Here is a 19,811-nt window from a genome sequence, read left to right on the forward strand (position 1 = left end):
TTATATGGATAATCATTTATATCATAACAAACCATATATTCCTATATTTTTAAAAAAATATATTGTACTCAAAATTATCTCAAATATCCTGCCACCACAAGTATCAAGTTCTTTTCTAGCAGTCAAATTATGATCACAACTGAGCCCAGAATTTATGTTGCTAAGTGAGAAATTTGTCCCGTTTTATGACCTTTCTGGCTGTTGTAACTTTGAATGGTCACTAAATGAACTGTTATAAGTCGAGGACTACCAGTATTTAGAAGAAAATAAATATGCTCCACAAATACATTCAAAATACTATGATTGCATAGTATTGTTCTTGGCTTGGGAATTCTGGGAGTTGAAGTCCTCCAGGCTTAAAGTTACTAAGGTTGGAGACCCCTGTGCTATATGGTAGTTGCTGGGAGGGGAAAAATCAAGTGTTTTTCTATCCTAGTCTGCAACATAACTTGCTATTTATACAAGAGTTTATGTATTGATTTTATCATCTCTCTCTAAACTTAGAAGTCACGAGACTTCGAGTAACAAAATACAAAACGTAACGTTTCTGTCGCTGTTCAAGTCCGGAAGTAGATCGGCTGGGTTTAGGGAAGTCTATTTCGAATTATACAGGCCGATACTTTCAACCCTACCTATCGAGATCTGACCTCAACTACTACCGCAGTTCTATCAAAACAACTTTTCACAAATCTGTTGCAATCTCCAATTCCGACAGTAGATGGAACCTAACAACAACAACAACAAAAAAGCCCAGATACACGCTGTACGACTGTACCATCTTTGGGGGGCAAGGGTCGGCGCTTCTTTCTCACCAACTGCTAGCGAGTCGGTCTTCGCATCATTAAATTAGGACTCGAAACGATACACGTGTAAGACACTTCCTTACGACCTTTCAAAGATTCATCCGTTTGAATCACCATCGCGTTTTCCGCCCCTCCTGACAAATGGTATTTCCCCCAACCTGGCCGCGGAAGAAAAGAAAGAGAAGCGTGTGACGTCCCCAAATCCAGCCACCCTTGAGCCGCGCTGTTCCGTACTGTACTCCGCTTTTTCCTCCTCCTCCTCCTCCCTCCCACTTACAGTATTTTCTGGCTATTGCCTCAGTCCCGCCCAGTCGTGGGACACGTCGCCCCTGCAAAAGGAGCAGCTGTAGAAAGAGCCACAAACGGCGGCGATCCTTTTTCGGACGGTGAGTCGGAAAGAAAGCAGACCGGTTGCTTGACTTGAGGAAATGCAGAAGGTGCCATTTGCTCCTCTTCCTTCTTCTGCAAAGGCGGCTGCGGGATTTATTAGAGAGGTGAGAGACGGGGCTCTCCCCTCTCCTGTGCCTTTCACACAGTGAGAAAATCTCCCCCCGCTCTCGTTCTGGGAAAATACGTCGCCTTTCAGTTCAAGGCGTTACTTCCTCTTATGGGAGCAGATGTTATCTCACTCCTGGCCAGTTGCTCCAGAGGACAAAACAAATGGGCGAGGAAGGAGATCTGGGGCGTCCCTTTTCTAAATCTGAGCTCAAAAAAGCGTCCAGGTTATTGCGGCGCATATGTATAATAAACCCTTCCATGCCTTGCCTTTTGTTCTTTGGATATTTGGTGATTTCCAAGATTGGTGATTTCCAAGATTATGCAAGGTGCCTCTTTGACGCTGCTCTGGTACCAGCTGTTTGTGATCGGTTTGTCTATATTAACAGCTGTTGGGTTTTGTTTGCTTTCTAGGTAGCAGCAGTCTGTCAACAGCAAGGAGAGGAAAGCTCATCACAGGAGGGTTGTTTTTATCTTCTTTAGGTACACACCATTGTTAGCTGCATAATTTATTAGGCTGCCTTTAAAAATGGTTAAAGTCGTTTAAAGAAAAGAAAAAAACCCTGCTCAATTCAATTAAGCCAGCTCTTTGGAGGATGTGATTTTTGCAGGACTGTTTCCTGAGTGTAAGCAAAATGGACTAAAGTGGGCAAAGAAAATATATTGCAGTTCTACCTAGATGTTAAATTATTGGTCTGCTATTATTCATGAAATAGCACTTCTGCCCTTCAGCCAAAACCTCTATTTTAAAGCAGCATTCTATGTCTCTGTTTTTAAAAAAAAAAAAAAAACAGTTCAGTGTAGTCTTCCATTTCTTCTTAGTTTTTGCCATCATTAGATAGCTAAATCCAAGATGTGTATGTAGTAGGATGGACAAGTTGGAATTAATTTGTTTTTCCATCAGTCACGCAGAATAAGTGGCCCTGGGTAGTGTGCATCAATTCTCCAATTAAGCATTTTAATTGTGAAAATCAAAGAATACTATCAGTTGTGGCTTTTCATGTTATAGTGTTCAATTGCTAAAAAAGAATGAATATTAATTTGGAGGCATCTATTTAAAATTTAATATAAAAGGTAAGTTATGTTGCAAATAAATAGGGTAATACCGTCCTCATTTTCAAAGTTATAGTTGTGCTGAAAATGAGACTTTTGACCTGACTTCACACATATATTGTTGCAGCATCCCTGTGGCCACTTGATCTGGGTACTTGGCAACCAGAATGTATTTATTATGAGGGTTGTGGCATCTTAGGGTCACACCAGTGGTGCTATTTGACCAGTTCTAGAGAGCCAGTAGGAGCAATGAGCAGCGAATAATGAACCGATTCTCTCTGCTGCTCTAATGACTCTGCTGTTGGGCCCGCCGGCCTGCCCAGGCTCCCATATTCACCTTTATCTGCTGAATTTGAAGCACAGCTGCTTTGCGCAGCACAGAAGAGTGCTGCCCAGCAGCTGCTGAAGCAACTGGGATCATGCAGGCTTGCAGGTAGCAAATTAGAACGCCTCTGCGCCTGCGCAAACGCCTCTGTGCCTGCGCAAAGTGTGTGTTTGGTGCACGCATGCACGCGAAGTGTGCACGCATGCAAAGCACGCCCACCAAGCCATGCCCACCAAACCGGTGACAACAATATTTGAATCCCACCACTGCGTCACACCATCATCATTTGTGACCCTCCCAGTTGGTTTCTAACAAAGCCAATGGGGTAAACCAGATTTACTTAGTGGCCATGTGATTTGCTTAACAACCATGGCAAAAAGGATGCAAATTCAGTCACAGTCATATGATGATATACTTAATGAACAGATCACTTAGCGACAGAAATGCCAGTCCAATTGTCATAGGTTTTCAGCTCTGGTCCCTACTCTTATGTAAGAGCCGTTCCCACACTTCTGGACTTCCAGAAGAGCCTCAAAATTTGGGTCTGCCGCTTGGCCTGCTATGTTGGGAGTGACTGATAGGGTTTAGAAGTTTCTCACACATCCCCAATATGCCTATCATATTTTTATTTTAATTTTTTTTATTCTCACCACCCTCCAAGCTGCCCATCACCTTGCTTTTAATTTTATTTTATTTTTATTCTTAATTGTGTTTGGCACCTTTTAACTTTTTACTATATTGTAAGCTACCCAGAGCCACTGTATTAGTGAGATGGGCAGCATAGAAATTTAATAAATTTACCTGTCAATAGTGGTGTCCCCCAAGGCAGTGTTCTAGGACCAACTCTCTTCATACTCTACATAAATGACCTCTGTGATCATATTAAGAGCAACTGCGTTCTTTTCACTGATGATGTAAAGCTGTTCAATACCACAGACAATACTGCTACCCTTCAAAAAGATCTTGACTATGTATCAGAATGGTCAAACAAATGGCAACTTCAAATCTCAACAAATAAATGCTCTGTCTTACATATTGGCAAAAAAAAATCCGAAAATAAAATACAAGCTGAATAGTCAAGATCTTGTTGATGATCCAAGCTCTGTAAAGGACCTTGGAATACTCACCTCTAATGATCTAAGTGCTAGAGCCCACTGCAACTACATAGCCAAAAAGGCATTAAGAGTTGTTAACCTAATCCTACGTAGCTTTTTCTCTGGTAATATCACACTACTAACTAGAGCATACAAAACATTTGCTAGACCAATACTTGAATACAGCTCATCAGTCTGGAACCCACATTACGTATCTGATATTAGCACAATTGAGAAAGTCCAGAAATATTTCACAAGAAGAGTTCTCCACTCCTCTATTCGTTGTAGAATACCTTATGCCACCAGACTTGAAATTCTAGAACTAGAAAACCTTGAATTACGCCGTCTTCGGTCTGATTTAAGTATGGTATATAAAATCATACATTGCAATGTACTACCTGTCAATGAATACTTCAGCTTCAACCATAACAACACAAGAGCACACAATAGATACAAACTCAAGGTTAACCGCACCAAACTTGATTGCAGGAAATATGACTTCAGCAACAGAGTAGTCAATGTCTGGAATACTCTACCTGACTCTGTAGTTTCTTCCCCAAACCCCAAAAACTTTAACCTTAGACTGTCTACTATTGACCTCACCCCTTTCCTAAGAGGTCTCTAGGGGACGTGCATAAGCGCACCAACGTGCCTAACCGTCCCTGTCCTATTGTTTCTTTTATTTTTCTTTTATTTTTCTTATATGTACCCATTTCATGTATTCATAACTATGTATACACTTATACTTATTATCTTGTAAACAATTGACAAATCAAATAAATAAATAAAATAAAATAAATAAAATAAATAAATAAATACCGGTAACTTGAGGACTACCTGTGTGTTTACCAAGTATGTAGAGCTTTATTTTTTTAGAATGCAAGAAACTATCAATGTAATAAAGTAAGACTATCATATGTTTACAATAGCAGGATACTAATTAAATTAAAGGCAGGTTCCAAAATCGTTTCTCAAACTTTATGCTTTTAGGGGTTCATCAGGTGGACTGTACAGCTCTTTACTAGAGCACACGATCCTGCTTCCAGGACAGTGATAAGCCTATAGTTGATCACTCAGGCTTCCACGTACTAATTTATTATAGCCATCCCTCTTCATAAGGCTCTGAAAACTTTAAAATCTTAACTATTTTATTAGCTATATCATTTCTAACTCTGCTGTGTTCTGAGGCATGGTAATGATAGTGATAGCAGCTGATATGTAAAAAAATTACCTCATTGTTTCATAATAGTTACTGTGTTTAATAATAATATTGTGCAATTGCAATGTAAAAACCCTAATAAAACCAATTATTATCAAAAGAACAATCAGTTATATCCAAAGCAGATAAAAACAGCATTAAAAACCCACAGCTGATGAATGTCATCTCAAAGAGCCTGACCAAGCAGGATTGCCAATAGAAAAGAAAGACTTGGCCAGCTTCTCTAATATCCTGAATTATTAGCAGGTCATTCAGGCCTTAGATGAATATTCTTTATTATTTTCCTGTCAAGTAGAAAAAGAACAGCCTTTCCTGAAGAATATATTGGAAAAGTTATCCCTTCAACAAATTTCATTCCAGAATTTGATCTGGAAATCAACTGGCAACCAATGAAATTGTTATAACAAGGGAGCAGTATGTAGTAAATATTTTGCCCATAAGTGTCTGAATTCATAGAAGTTTTTGAAGTTATCCAGCTATTTAACACATTGTTGAAATCAATTGATATCACCAAACCTACGTATTCCATTTGTTTTTGTTTTTTTATAAAAGCACGGACAAACTGTAAATGTGTTTTCAGTCAACCACTTCAATTGTATTCCCTCATCCAGTCAAGTCTCAGTGCCATGCCTACTAGAACATGACCATAATTCACTCATGCATGAAAATAAATAAGAGGTTCTCCCTGATACATTGTATTGATTTAAAACATATTTTCCTAAAATTCACACGAGGAAGATGTAAATGATACTTTCTTAAATAATTACATGCTGTACTATCTTAATTTAAGATGTCAACTTTTGGTATTGACATTTCATGTGATTTTCTTTAAATCAATCATTAACTTGGTAATGCAGGAAGAAAATGTTTAATGCTTATATGTAATCCATGAAATAAAATATATTCAATTTAGTGAAAATTAGTTTACTAAAATCATTTCTTTCCTCTGGATATTTACAAAAATAACGCATAGCTAGAAAATAAAATATGCATTAATTTATATAAATATGTTTTCATGTTTATATAAATAAACATCAATTTAATATGTTATGGTCATTTTCAGTAAAATAATATATAAGTTGGTCTCAAATGTATAGTTTCATATGAAAGTAAAATGAACAATATTTATATTGAGTACTGTGAATATTGAACTACAGCATACCAAATCAATGGTCCTTGAGTGTTTTTTTATAAAGTTTAGCATTTTATGCTGAGCGTAAGTTAATTCTTTTAATTTCGATTTTCTATTTACAGCCCTATCTATAAGATATAAACTTATCAAAGCTTTGCTTTTAGTTCCTCAGAGCATTTTGATATGATCATTGAAAATGGATCCAGAAGAGCAGGAGTTGCTTGGTGATCATAGGTACAGAAATTATTCTTCAGCAATTGATAAAGCTTTGAGGAACTTTGAATCTTCAAGCGAATGGGCAGATCTCATATCTTCTCTTGGGAAACTCAACAAGGTGTGGTATCTGTCTTTTTAAATTATTTGTAAGGTTTTTTAATAAGATGTTAAGAAAGTAGCAATATCATCTGTCTAAGGTATTTTTAATGAATGAAGTCTGGATAGTGCAATATATTCCAATAGTAATGAATAGCTATGAGAGTTGGATCAAAAGAAAGTCACATTTTTTGAATTGTGGTGTTAGACTTCAAGGGGATCAAATCAGTCAATCCTAAAGGAAATCAACTCTGACTGTTCTTTGGAAGGATAGATACTAAAGCTGAAGCTCAAATATTTTGGCCACCTAATGAGAGAACTCATTAAAAATACCCTGATGTTGGGAAAGATTGAAGACAAAAGGAGAAGGAGATGACAGAGGATAAGATAGATAGTGTTATCAACACAAAGAACATGGATTTGGGCAAACTCGGAGAGATAGTGGAAGACAGGAGGGCCTAAGATGCTATAGTCTGTGGAGTCACAAAGAGTCCAACATGACTTAGCAACTGAACAAGTACAATACTAAAAATCTACAATAAAATATATCTTATAATGAATAATAATGAAGAGGCTAATAAGCTCTTCAAGTAGTTCAAAACAGAACATACACAAAAATCAGACCCCAGCTTTCTCTGTATTAGATTATTCCAAGTACAATGAAGGATTTTTTTTTCAAATACTTGAAACACTTTTTGTTTTTAGGAAGTCATGTGTGCATAAGAGAATGAAGTCTAAAAAGAGAGTGAAGTTTACCATTCATAAATGTTATTACTGGGCTATTGGGAAATTGTTGGTTTTTACTGTATATATGTGAGTGCTCCTTTCCAGTAGTAAGTACAGTGAGATTAAAGTGAGAACTGTCTTTTCTACCTCTTGAATGAGTATATTGGCTACACTCATTTAAAGGTCTTTTGATTTCTTCAATATTTTTAGGCTACACATAGACACCATACATATTTTATTTCAGATTTTGTTGTTTCATTATGAAAGAACAATTCATTGTACATTTTCCATATATGTTTATTATCTTCCAATGTAGTTGCAGTTCTAAAAATGAAGCTTTCTTATATACTGTATGACTGGTTTTTTTTTTCAAATTATATTTATTTTTGTTAGTGTTGCTGGTAAAAGAAATTCCTTGGGAAGATACTTTGTATGGGATTGTAATTGATTCTGTTGGTTTCTTTAGAAAATTAACAAGTCTAGGTGAATGCACTGCCCAGGTATAATGACAAGTTAGGTTCAAAATATATGCTGTCTTGGTACTTCTTTATATCTATATCAGTCATCAATATTTTAATACTTACTTGACTGAAGAACAGAATCATTATTTTAGTAACTATTAAAAGAGAGCTCTGTAAAATGGCTATTTATTTTTATAATAGTTTCAATGAAGTGTTTCCTACCCCTGCAGAGAAAGAAAACAACATTTTTTTGTCGTAGCTAGCCTGTTTGTGTTGTATTTTTTAAACCTTTCTCAACCCCTCCCATCCCACCTTTTTCAGATATGTCAGAGTAGCTATTTTCTGCAGGTTATTATGATATTTGAAAAATGTTATCTGCAGGCAGGTAAGCATTCCTGACAGTTGCAGTATTTGTTCTTGCTGGTTTATTTCACAAAAGTTAGTATTTCTAAATCTCATAATTGGTTTAGGGATTTAATCTGGTGAAGTGATATATTAAATAATAAATATAGAGATTGCCAAAACACATCTATGGGTTTTGTGATCAGTTTTTATAAAGATCCCAGGAAATCTGTTAAAGAAAATAGCTGAATTTTAATTATCTTACATAATAATATAGCTACAATTTTGTTCCTAATTCATATCAATGTAAATTTAATATCTAATTCTTATTTAATTATTTTACAGGCTCTTCAAAGTAATTTGAAGTATTCCCTTTTACCAAGACGCTTGATTATCAGTAAAAGATTGTCCCAGTGTTTGCACCCAGCATTACCTACTGGAGTGCATATAAAAGCACTGGAGTCCTATGAAGTAATATTTAAAATTATTGGAACAAAATGGCTTGCAAAGGACTTATTTCTCTACAGGTAAACTTTGGCGGTTTTTAAAGCTTGGTTTTATTGACATTCCTCTTTCTACTTATCTTCTAAGTAAGGTCTGGCTAGTGTTAATTGCTTTTAGGAATCTTTATTAATTAATTAGTATGTAAAGTTAAACCATGCTTAGTATGGAGGACTATACGTAGTGTAGCTTTAGAAATACAAACACCAATTGCCTCCCTTCCTTCAGATTTGGCTATTTAGAAAACACCAGATCTCTTTTAATTATAGCTTTGCTTGAATTTTAATGGTGATTAATATTAACTATGAGCTTGATGAAAAGGCCAACTTAACTATAGTATACTAGTTTTGAGAAATAGCACTAATGAACAATCATAAATTCCGTGGGTTTGTGGATGAGAACATTTTGTAATTAAAATATAATAAATCTACCTATCTAATATATTGTATATATTTTAATAACAAAACTTCCAGTATTCTCAAAAAGGGGAGGAGAGATTCATTGTAGTTTGCCCTCATAATATGCTTATAATTCAAATATCCAAGATAATACAGGCAGAGACTGATTTTTCCCTATCCCTCTCTGTGTTTTTCCAGTTCAGGCCTTTTCCCATTGCTTGGAGTTGCAGCACTATCAGTGAAACCCGTCTTGCTCGATTTGTATGAAAATTATTTTCTCCCACTCCAGAAATCTCTCCTACCCAGTCTTCAGGCCTTCTTAATTGGCCTTTTGCCTGGTTTGGAGGAAGGATCAGAATTCTATGACAGGTAAAGTATTTCTTTCACGTAAAAAAGTTAAAATAATAAATACATTTTAACTCTTTTCATTCCATACCTTCAGTAGGAATCAGTCCAGGGGAAGATGAGCTACCAAAAATAAAGCCAGGAATGCAGTATTACTTACTCTTCTTTTATTTGGTCAGGGCTATGTATTAAGCAGAAACTTCAGTGCAGACAATCAGGTTTTTCCTGGTACATGCTGGAAGAAAATTCTTGGAAGATGTCTTTCCACTAGAAAAGTTCTAGCCCAAACCAGAAAACATTTTCAGCTCAGCATTTATTATCATTCTCAAACAAGTATTTTATATTCCAAACCTTATATTCTGCCTTTTTGAAGAAAAACAACAACACAAAAAAGTTAAAAGTTATGCTAAGTTACATATGCAACAGATCATAAATTGCAGTCATGATGAAGAAAAATTCAAAATGGAACATTTTAAACACATAAACAGTATAAATATAAATAAATAAATATGATCTGTATTCACACTATGGTTTATAATCCACAGTGGCTAGATTCATTCAGTATGCTAACTCAACATCAAGCAAGTTATGACTAATCAATTAAAAGCTTCACTCAGCCAAAAAAAAAATCAGTAGGTTAAGATTCAATTCTGTTCCATGTATCTTTCAATACATAGAGTAGTTTAGGAGTTAAAATCCAATAGTAGAAACTGAGACCAGTAGATCCAAATATAGATGATCCTTCAACCTAAATCTAAGATTACTTCATCTATAAGGTTCATGAAGTTGTTGAATAGTTTAGTGAACAAAATGGAAGCCTATGGGTATAGGTATAAAGCAAAGAGATTATCTCCCTTCCTTGGAGCAAGAATAATTACACAATTTCCATCCCATAATAATATGGTCAATAACACTAAACAACTTTTAAGAGATCCAGAAAACTAAAAAAGTTATTATCCCCCCCCCCCCCCACCTGACCAGGCATCATTCTACACATCCATAACCACCTTGGCCATTTCAGATAGTTTCCATCATAATATTAGACTGAAACAAGCCTTATAAAGATCTACTTCATTTACATGAAATGTCTGTTTTCAGAGTTCTCAGAAAATCTTTAGCTTTTACTGGTATATTTTTCTATGTAAAGATCTTATAAATCAAAGTTAATTTTGAACTGAAAGCCTATATCTACAATGTGGAGCCACTATAGTTTAGAGATCTCTTTCCTTTTTTCTTAGGAATTTTTCTATTTTCTAAACATTGGCAAAAAATACCTTATTTAATATGTATAGTATAGATTTCAACATCAGCTTGTACCAAATTAGTTTACTTTAATTTTGTGGCTACATAATCTCTTTTCTTGCTTTATAGGACTGATGCTTTGCTTGTGAAGTTGTCCCTTGTAATTGGAAAAGAAGTGTTTTATTCTGCCTTGTGGGCCAGTGTCTTGGTTAGCCCTTCTGTAAGACTACCTGCTTCCCTTTTTGTTGTCAGTCATATCAATAGAGCAGTACCTGGAAAGCAGCAGAATTATATGATGGGGACTGATGCTAATTTTACAGTAGGTTAAGTAACAAATAATATTTGCTTTTATGTGATAAATAAGGAAGAAAAATGGAAAATTGCAGATAAAATCATATACTTTGGGAAGTAATATAACTTTCTTCAATTGTTGCATTTTCATCATTTTCTTAGCTAACTGTTAGTTGGCAGTAACATACCTATGTATAAATCAAGGTCACTGTTATGAGATGGATGGCTCTATAAATCATATAAATAAATAATTGCTTCCTCCTCTAACTGCTTTGAAAAGAAAGCCTTTTTTAAGGCAACTAATGCAACTGGAAGCAAATTTTCCATTTTCTGTGCAATGCATAGCAAATAGGTATTCATTAAAATTAAGTTTATTACTAAAGTTACAATGTGTATGTTCTGTCCATAACCATCATGCTAATTAGTTAGTTCCCTTGACTGCATTCCATGGAGGTTTGTGTAAAAATTAAATGTTAATTCAGTGCTTAATGATGAATTAACAAGGAAGCTTAGATGGAGAATGCATTCATATGCCCCTCATACTATTCCCTTTCTGTAAGCAACATCATGGGCAGCACAGAAAAGGAATAGTATATAATAAGCCAAAGAAATGTAGAAGAGGAAAAAGAGAAAAAAATATTACACTTAGTTTATATCAGCCTCATTCACTACATTTCTGAATATCCTTCCTTGTTGCTTCCACATCCATAGGTCACTTCATAAAAGATCCTTTTTATTGATTTCTCACTTTTCTCACTTCCACACAAGCACAACTTCCTTTGTCTGTCACTTCATTTATTTGTCTTGTGATTTGATTCTCATAGTTCTCTTCAAATAACCAAATCACTGCAGCATTCTTTGATAATGATAACTTAATTCTAAATTCATTCCATATTATTTCAGCATCCCTTCCTTTCTGACCCTAATTAAGACGCCCATGTTGTTAAAAACAAGAAGAAATAGCCATTCCTATTACAACTTATTATGTTTATCCTGCCATATTGATCTTTTATTTCCATGTAATATAGTGGGAGGAAATATGCTGTTATACACAACAATTTTAAGTTCACTCCTTGTTCTAATTACTCATTACATGCAATAAACCCCATACTGCTGTCATATTTCTGCCAGCATTTTTCACTTTAAAATTCCTCCATCCATTTTAACATTTTTAGTAAACATGTTAACAAAGAACACAACTTCATCTAGTTGGTCTTAATTTTCACATTTATGTGCCATTTGCGATTATTCAGTTCATTTTGTCTGTCAAACATTGGCTTTGACATATTAATTATACATTTCATATATTTTGTTGCATCATACAGTTTGTATAACATTTAAGTAAATCATTCAGGTTTTCAGCCAGCAACTTGATAATATTGCATATAGAAGCATCCATACATTGATATCTTCAGATAATTTCACCTTAATGTTACCACGTACATTCTTTATATATTTGCCAATAAGTGCATTAAACAAGCAAGGACCATAATGCATCCTTACCTTACTCCCTGCTCAGTGTTAAATCATTTGCCATTATGAATGCTTTGCTTCCATTATAATCTGTTTTTTCTTATACATTTGGCAATCAACCTTCTATCCATATTAATAGAAAACATCCCATAATTCAAGTTTATTCTTGATGAAACTTGACTTTTGAAATTTCTAATATGTGAACAAAGAGGTCCAAATTTGCTAATACTGTTGAGAATGTTGGATGTAACATACAACTTGGCTTATTTTTTATCTCCCCTTATTGTATACCAGCTTTTTTTAAAAAAAGTTGCTAACATATTTTGTCCTTATTGTTGAATAATTTAAAATAATCCTGAGTTTAAGGTTTATCCCTTTTCCCTGAGTTTGCATTATCCCTTTTCAATGGACATACTCCTCAAATAATTTAGGGAAGGGAGTCCACAAAAAAAATCCCTGCATCATTTCATTCTTGAATTGCTAAGAAAAGATTTCTCTCTTTTTTTCATTCAGAATGTAAGCTAGTCAATTTTCTGATTAGATATGGAAAGAGATTGAAGATTGAGAATTGCTGGGTTTTACAAATAAATTCCTACCACACTTTTGTTATGAAGTTCCAGTCTACAAAGCAAAAGGAAGTGATCAGTCTACTGGGAGTTCTTATATCAAATGTTATTTCACTTTTTTTTAGATACAGGCTATTTGTGTGTCGATGCTGGATTCAAATGTTCTTGTACAAAGAAACACTTTGGAAGTGGTTCTCTTCTTTTTCCCATTATATTCTTCTTTGGTAAGCAAATTATTTTTATTCAATTAGTTTTGGCCTTCCCAAAGGTGCTTTTCAAAAAAAAATTGGATTTTCTTGGGGTTTTTTCCTTGAAAATGTTTTGCTTCTGTAAATACGCGCTCTGCTTCAGGTGACCTTCAGGGTACAGATAAATCTCCAAGTGGCCTCAATGACTCAGAATGCTAATGACCTTCAGAGTGTTAATGATCAGATAACTGCAAAGAATATAAATTCTTTTATTCCCCAACATTCAGTCAGAACGGAAGAAGCTTCTTAAATGAGAAGTGAAATGTTTTCAAGGAAAAAAAATCAAGGCAGTTCAGTTGCCTTTGGAAAAGCACCTTTGGGACAACCATGACCTAAATGATTGAATATTTATCTCCACACATATTTTGCCTTTGTTTACAAAATATCATGGAAGATTCCTGGTATGGTTATTCCTATGTATATTTGTGTTCAGTAACTAGTTGTTTACTATTTAAGACAATCAAGGTATTAAGAACATATATTTGGAGAGACTTCACTGTAACAAATCACCAGGTTCTGGTGGTATCCACTTGAGATAGTCTTAATTCATTGTTATCTTTAAGTCAACAACAAGGGTAGCGTTTCTCCAAAGCCCAATTAAGAGAAATAATAGTGGGAGAGAGGAACCTATTGACTAGCTAACTATTGTGAAAAATGATAGGATTAAAATGAATCTTGGCCCAATCTAACAAGGTACCTTTTATTCTAATGAATAATTTTGTTTGGTTCTCATTTCCCAACCCGCCATCCCCACAGAAAATGAAAAATAATTTTTAAGAAACATTCTTTTTAATACATATCTTGTTGTCATGCATTTATTTTAACAACTTTTATTTTGTATTTCTAAACTGTTTCAAGATGTGGCTTCACGAGAAACAATATAGCAATATATTGGAAAAAAATCAATAGTAATGTATTGGGGGGGAAATTAGTAGCTTAATACAAAATAATGCAGATACAAAACAATAGCTTTTTGGCAACGTACTACTGTCTAATACAACCTTTAGACTTTTTTTAAAAAAATTGTGAATTATGTATAGGAGTATGAATTGTGTGAATGATAATATTCTTAATGTTGCTGGTGTTTTACTGCCATATTTACTTCTGCATTTTCAGCTGTGCTTTAGTTTTTGTTAAAAGACATGTGCTTTCAGCTGACTTGTTGGTTCTTTGTTTAGGACCCAAATGAGAGTGCTATTCCACTGCATAGGTCTGATGTGGTTCATCTTCTGTCAGCAGCTGCACAAACTCTCTTAAGAAGAGATATGTCACTAAACAGAAGGCTATATTCATGGTTGCTAGGTATGGTACCAAATATAGTTGTTAATATTTTTGCATTCTTTAATTATTCTGAATTATTTTTCAGAATAAGGTAGGGGTTGAGATATTAAATCTCAAATAGTGGTATGGTAATCTAATTTATATGATTACAAAGAAATATCTGCTATTCTCTGTCCTCGAAATACTTCACTGGAAGGGAAATACCATGTGCATATCAAATGCAACAGAGCTATGCTGAAGATAACTGATGCAATCCTAATGGCAAGAAATAGCAGTGGAGCAATAGGAAAAGAAATGTTCATCTTTTGCTGTGATTTCTTGTTTTATTAATTAAAACTATACTGCTATGTTGTACTTTTTGTCTAGTTAACAATAATTTTTTTTAAGGTTCCGATATCAAAGGAAGGGCTTCTGTTCCGGAGTTATCTATTAATACATCCTTAGAAGATTATGCCCACAGTTTTTTTGAAAAATACTCCAAAGAACTTTTAGTTGAGGTAGGTCCATATTATACTCTTTAAAGGATGACTTCATTAAGTGGTGACAGCTTAATATTAAATTAATAAATTGTTGTTGCTACTGGTTCTGGCTACTATTATATAATACCAGCTTTCAGAATCTTACATGGAAAAATAATGAAAATTCAGACACTTGGCAACTGACTCATATTTATGATAGTTGCAGTGTCTAATATGATTACTTTTTTGACTTTCTGACAAACTAAATCAATGGGGAAGCCACATTCACTTAATAGTCATGTTACTAACTTAGCAACTGCAGTGATTCACTTAACAATGGCATGAAAGGTTGTCAAATGGGGCAAAATTAACAAATGTCTCAGCAACTGAAAGGTTGGGCTTAATTGTGATGGTAAGTTGAGGATTATCTGTACAGTGGAATAGTGTTTGAAAAAGCAAGATCAAAAAGAAAACGATGAGAAATCTGGAAACAATGAAGTGTCTTCAATTGATTTTCTGATATGGGTTGAATTAACTACAATTGTCCTTTTTTCTTCGTAAAATCTTATTTCAGTTCAATTGAAATATAGTGTTTTCCCCTCCTACAGGAGTGCTATACTATTAATTAAATCATGGGTCATTTTGAGAATAGTGATGAATTTTTCAAATTTATTGGTTATTTTAATAATAAATAATTGCTAATAAAAATTAGCTAGAATTATTTAAAAGGCAGAGAATAACTAATTTCCATAGTTATCAATGTTTTTTCTTTGATTAATGATTAATAGGGTTTAATTGAAATACTACATCAGAAATTTTCAGAATCTGACTTGGAAGAACAGCACCATGCATATTTGAAGCCATTCCGCATCCTCATAAGCCTACTTGACAAGCCTGAAATAGGTAAGAGAAAGAGAGACTTTTCTTCAGGAATTAAATATGCTAAGTGACAGTACAGACAAAGACAGGTTTCTATTGAAAAGCATGTGATAGTTTATCCCTTGACATAGATGCTGGTCAATCATTTTAAATTAATATCTAAATACAATTTCAATGTTCTTCAATATTTCTTAAATTCATTATTAATTTGAATACATCATGGAAAGAATATACATCTCTCCATAGCTTGTTTTCTGATATTCCTTTCTTCATTCAGTATAATTCACATATCATACTTAATTATTGTTAAGTATCTGTCATTGTTTGAGAAAATGGTTTAGGCCAGGCAGCGCAAGCAGTTGGCGAGCATGTGTGCTTGCACAGCTCCACTTGCTCAAGCAGCAGGCACTCATGCATGAAGCTCCATTTTGCATGCACTCACACACGTGACAGCCGTTCATACAGAATCATCCCCCCCCCCCGGCCAGTCCACCAAGCTAGGAAGATTGGGGATCACTGGTTTAAGCCTAGGATCTTTCCAGTTGTTTAATTAAGAGAAGATAGACTATTTTCTTGATCTGAGAATAGACATAACAAATGAAAAAGTACATAGAAACCAGAAGTCTGATATTAAATTAATTTCCATCATGAAAGCATATAAATGAATACTTGCATAATTCAATCGATGTATCGACAGACTGCTGCTTCTGCAAAATATAGTTAACATAAAACTGATCTATGTGGAATATTGAGAATATGTGTGAAATCCCAACAAGGCTTTTAAGATGTACTGTAATAATAATAATAATAATAATACATTGAGCTGCAAAGAAGAAATAGTGTCAATATAACTTTATAGTAAGATTTTATTCACATATGTGTATATAAGTCTTTAAATATTGAATTCCTTTATATTTCCCTTATTGTAGGCCCACTAGTCATTGCGGACTTGTTTCTTGAAGTGATCAGAGCATTCTATAGATATTGCAAAGAAACATTGGGTTCTGATCTTAAACTTAATTATAGTCAAACTGGTAATGTTCTTACAAGGTATGGTTTGTTTTCTGTTTAAGTAGCTAAATAAATAATTTTTTTTCCTGGTTGCCGGATACTGCTGCTATATTTCTGATCATGATTACATGTTTTCATGTATCCAAATCTTCAAAACATGCCTTGAAAGTAATTTGAGCATTTTGCATGCTAAGGTAATGTCCTGTTTCTACTGCTAAAGGAGACTTGCTATGGAGCCTTTGCTAAATCAGTAATTGCAAGTCTGTCAGAAATATGAATTTGTCTGGGTTAACACAAAGCCAGTTTGTTACATTGGCTAAAGGCATTGGGATAGAAACTGGGAGACCGTGACCTCTAATTCTGTTTCAGTCATGAAGTCAGCTACCGTAGGTGGTTGGGGCCAGTCACTCTTTCTCAGTTCAAGGAAGAAAACAGTGGCAGTAACTGCTAAACATGTTACCAAACTGATTGGTTTTGTCCACGAAGTCTCCAAGAATGAATACTGACTTGAGGGCAAAAAAAAAGTAATAATGGCTTAACAAGTTTATCTGGACAGGTTCATCCATAAAGCTATTGTGGCTACTGCTACTGCACATGCTTAAAGCAATTTAATCAAAACAGAGTGTATCCCCAGTAGTCGTAATAAATTGAGAGTCTTTAATGCCCTGGAAAAATGCTATAGAATAGCAGTTAAAATGTTTATGGAGATTCTCAGTCATCCAGGTCATGCTTGTTCCAAAGGTGCTTTTTCAAGAGGCAACTGGACTTTTTTGAAGATGTTTCGCTTCTCATCCAAGAAGCTTCTTCCGTTCTTCTTGGTCATGCAAGAAGAGAAGCAAAACGTCTTAAAAGCAAAACCAGGAAGTCCAATTGCCTCTTGATAAAACACCTTTGAGACTATCGGTTAAAATGAAACCCCGTAAATGCTGCTTGAATGCAAAAAGAAGAATGGTTATGTTGGAAAGGAGTGGTGCTAAACTTGATTCATCCTATAACTTAGACTTAAATTTCAGGACAGGTATGAACTTAAGTTTCCAGTTTCATTTCTGAATACCTAGTTCCACGTTTTGTACCATTACCTTAAAAATATATTTATTATTAAAATAATATGCATTACTTTAAAAATATATTTCCTCTGCATTATTTACTAAATACTATTGATTCTCTTTTTAGTGTAATAAAAGAAAACAAGAATGCATCTGAGATTGTTAAAACAGCTAACATGTTGATCACATCCTTAAACACAGATTTTCTGTGGGATTACATGACTGGCTGTATTGAGGACTGCTTAAGGTAGTTACAGATCTTGTACTTTTGCTTTGGACATAAGAGAATAATAGGGGAACAGTAACAATTTATATTAAATTCAGAATACAAATGCCAGGCAACATCACTGCTCTGCAAGCCACATTGGCTTCCAATACATTTCAGAGTACCATCTCAGGCAACTACCTGTCTCTCATCTTTTTTGCTTGCCTCTGTCCCCTTTCTAAATCCTCAAGTCTTATCAGTGCAGTATAAAGTAGTACTAAAACTTCACATGACCTTGATACTATCTGTTAATGCAGCATTGGGTTAGAACTGCATTGGGTTTTTTTTGGCAGCTGCACCACACTACTGGTTCATATTTAAGTGGTTTTCCACTAGCACTCCTAGATCCCTCTCACAGTTACTGCTATCTCATCACTGAATTGCATTTTGATGAATAAGACCCAGTGTACAAGCCAGTCAAGATCCTTCTGGATCTTGAGCCTATCTTCTAAAGTAGGAGTCCCCAACCCCTGGTATGCAGACCAGTACTGAACCATGGCCCATTGGAAACTGTGCTACGCAAATGACAGATTCACATGTGAATCTATCACCAGACCCCCACCATCCCACTGCTGCTGTCGGTCTGCAGAGGCAGGAAGGTTGCAGATCATTGTTCTAAAGGGCTGGCTTTTCCCCTCAATTAGTATCATCTGCAAATTTGATGAATTCCCCTTCTATTCCAACATGTAAATCTTTTATGAAGATGTTGAAGAGTGCTGGCTAAGACAGAATTGCATGCTTGCCTCCCTGTAGAAGTAGTTACATTGAGAACTTCATGTTAAGTGTGGTTGGTCAATCAGTTACAAATCCATCTATTGGTGATGTTTTTCCCATTATTGTGAGATGTAGTCCATCCCTGCCAGAAGCCCCTCATGTAGGTATTGTAGATCTAGGATTCCAAAGTTCTCACAGTGGCACCATCTCCTAAGCCAGTGTTTTACTTCAGAAGTTCTGTGTTCCCTCATTGGATGCCTACCTTTCGCTGGGAGTAGAAGAAAACACCTGTGGCCCTATCTCCTTGGCTTTCATGCCTAGCTGCTAGTCTCTTGATATGGTTTCTAGGCTCTTTGTCATATCATTCATTCTCACATGAAAGAGGAGAAAGAGATAATAATCTGTGGATGGAATTATTTTAGTAAGCTTCTCAGTCACATCTTTGCTCTTTGCTCTTGAGAGATGGCAAACCTCCCTAGATTGATTGTCCGGTCTATAAACTGCTGGTTCATTTTGCCTGAGCATTAAGTCTTCTGTCAACCACACAGACCGTTTTTTCTTTAAGGAAGATCTTTTTTTCCTGCAATTGGTACACTTGGTGATGTCTCCTCTTTAGGTATCTGCATGCTTTTTTCCAAGGAGAGGTTATGAAATTGATTGTTTAGCTCCAGCAGAGCTAGACTGCATTGATTTTGAGGTTGTTTTTTTCTCCCTTTGCCATTGGTCTGTCTCTAAAGGTTCATTTTCTGTGCTAGGTTAATTGTTCCTTACTGTGTTCAGTTTGAATACAGGCTTCTTCTTTTGGTTGGAATTTCTTATTTTGTTGATTGAGAGGGAGAGAGAAAGGGAGGGAGAGAGGAGATTTTTGATGCTCTTGGCCAAATTCCCACAAGGAAACTCAATGAGGAAGCCAGCAGTAAGTCAGAAGTTGCTCCTCTACCCTCAGCCTTTTTGCCCACCATAATCATTCTTTTCTGTTTATATAAGTAAATATCTATAAAATAATGACCCAACAGAGCATACGGAACTCGATATTTACTAAAATATGCTTTCTACTATGTTTTACAAAATACAGTGCTTCATTTGAAAAATAAAATAATATCTAGAGAAGTTGGGTGTTAAAAAATGTCT

The 19,811-nt window shown here is 35.1% G+C and overlaps 2 protein-coding genes across 10 annotated transcripts in view; one reads left to right on the forward strand and one right to left on the reverse strand.

Annotated features, from left to right (window-relative positions):
• The window catches only part of SETD4 (SET domain containing 4), a 30,266-nt gene extending 28,863 nt beyond the window's left edge, over positions 1-1,403 (reverse strand). The window contains exons 1-2 of one of the 5 annotated variants that reach the window (XM_087966749.1): positions 1,081-1,403; positions 813-961 (exon numbers count right to left, since the gene is read on the reverse strand). The gene's annotated coding sequence lies outside the window, so the exon portion shown is untranslated. The other 4 variants (XM_087966750.1, XM_087966751.1, XM_087966748.1 and 1 more) reach the window with 4 other exon arrangements.
• Positions 1,055-19,811, forward strand: part of DOP1B (DOP1 leucine zipper like protein B) — a 50,066-nt gene continuing 31,309 nt past the window's right edge. For 4 of the 5 annotated variants that reach the window (XM_026664213.2, XM_087966745.1, XM_087966746.1 and 1 more), the window contains exons 1-11: positions 1,158-1,297; positions 6,286-6,455; positions 8,308-8,489; positions 9,060-9,230; positions 10,578-10,767; positions 12,904-13,002; positions 14,205-14,328; positions 14,695-14,804; positions 15,554-15,668; positions 16,574-16,694; positions 17,829-17,948. In XM_026664213.2, coding sequence (XP_026519998.1) covers positions 6,318-6,455; positions 8,308-8,489; positions 9,060-9,230; positions 10,578-10,767; positions 12,904-13,002; positions 14,205-14,328; positions 14,695-14,804; positions 15,554-15,668; positions 16,574-16,694; positions 17,829-17,948 — 1,370 coding nt within the window. In that variant the 5' untranslated portion in view covers positions 1,158-1,297; positions 6,286-6,317. Of the gene's footprint in view, positions 1,298-6,285; positions 6,456-8,307; positions 8,490-9,059; positions 9,231-10,577; positions 10,768-12,903; positions 13,003-14,204; positions 14,329-14,694; positions 14,805-15,553; positions 15,669-16,573; positions 16,695-17,828; positions 17,949-19,811 lie in introns of all 5 variants that reach the window. The other variant, XM_026664212.2, reaches the window with a different exon arrangement.

The sequence above is a fragment of the Notechis scutatus genome, chromosome 5 (genome assembly GCF_049901735.1).
Source record: "Notechis scutatus isolate UNSWTSFEM ecotype Mainland chromosome 5, rNotScu1.2, whole genome shotgun sequence".
In the NCBI taxonomy this organism is placed as follows: domain Eukaryota; kingdom Metazoa; phylum Chordata; class Lepidosauria; order Squamata; family Elapidae; genus Notechis; species Notechis scutatus.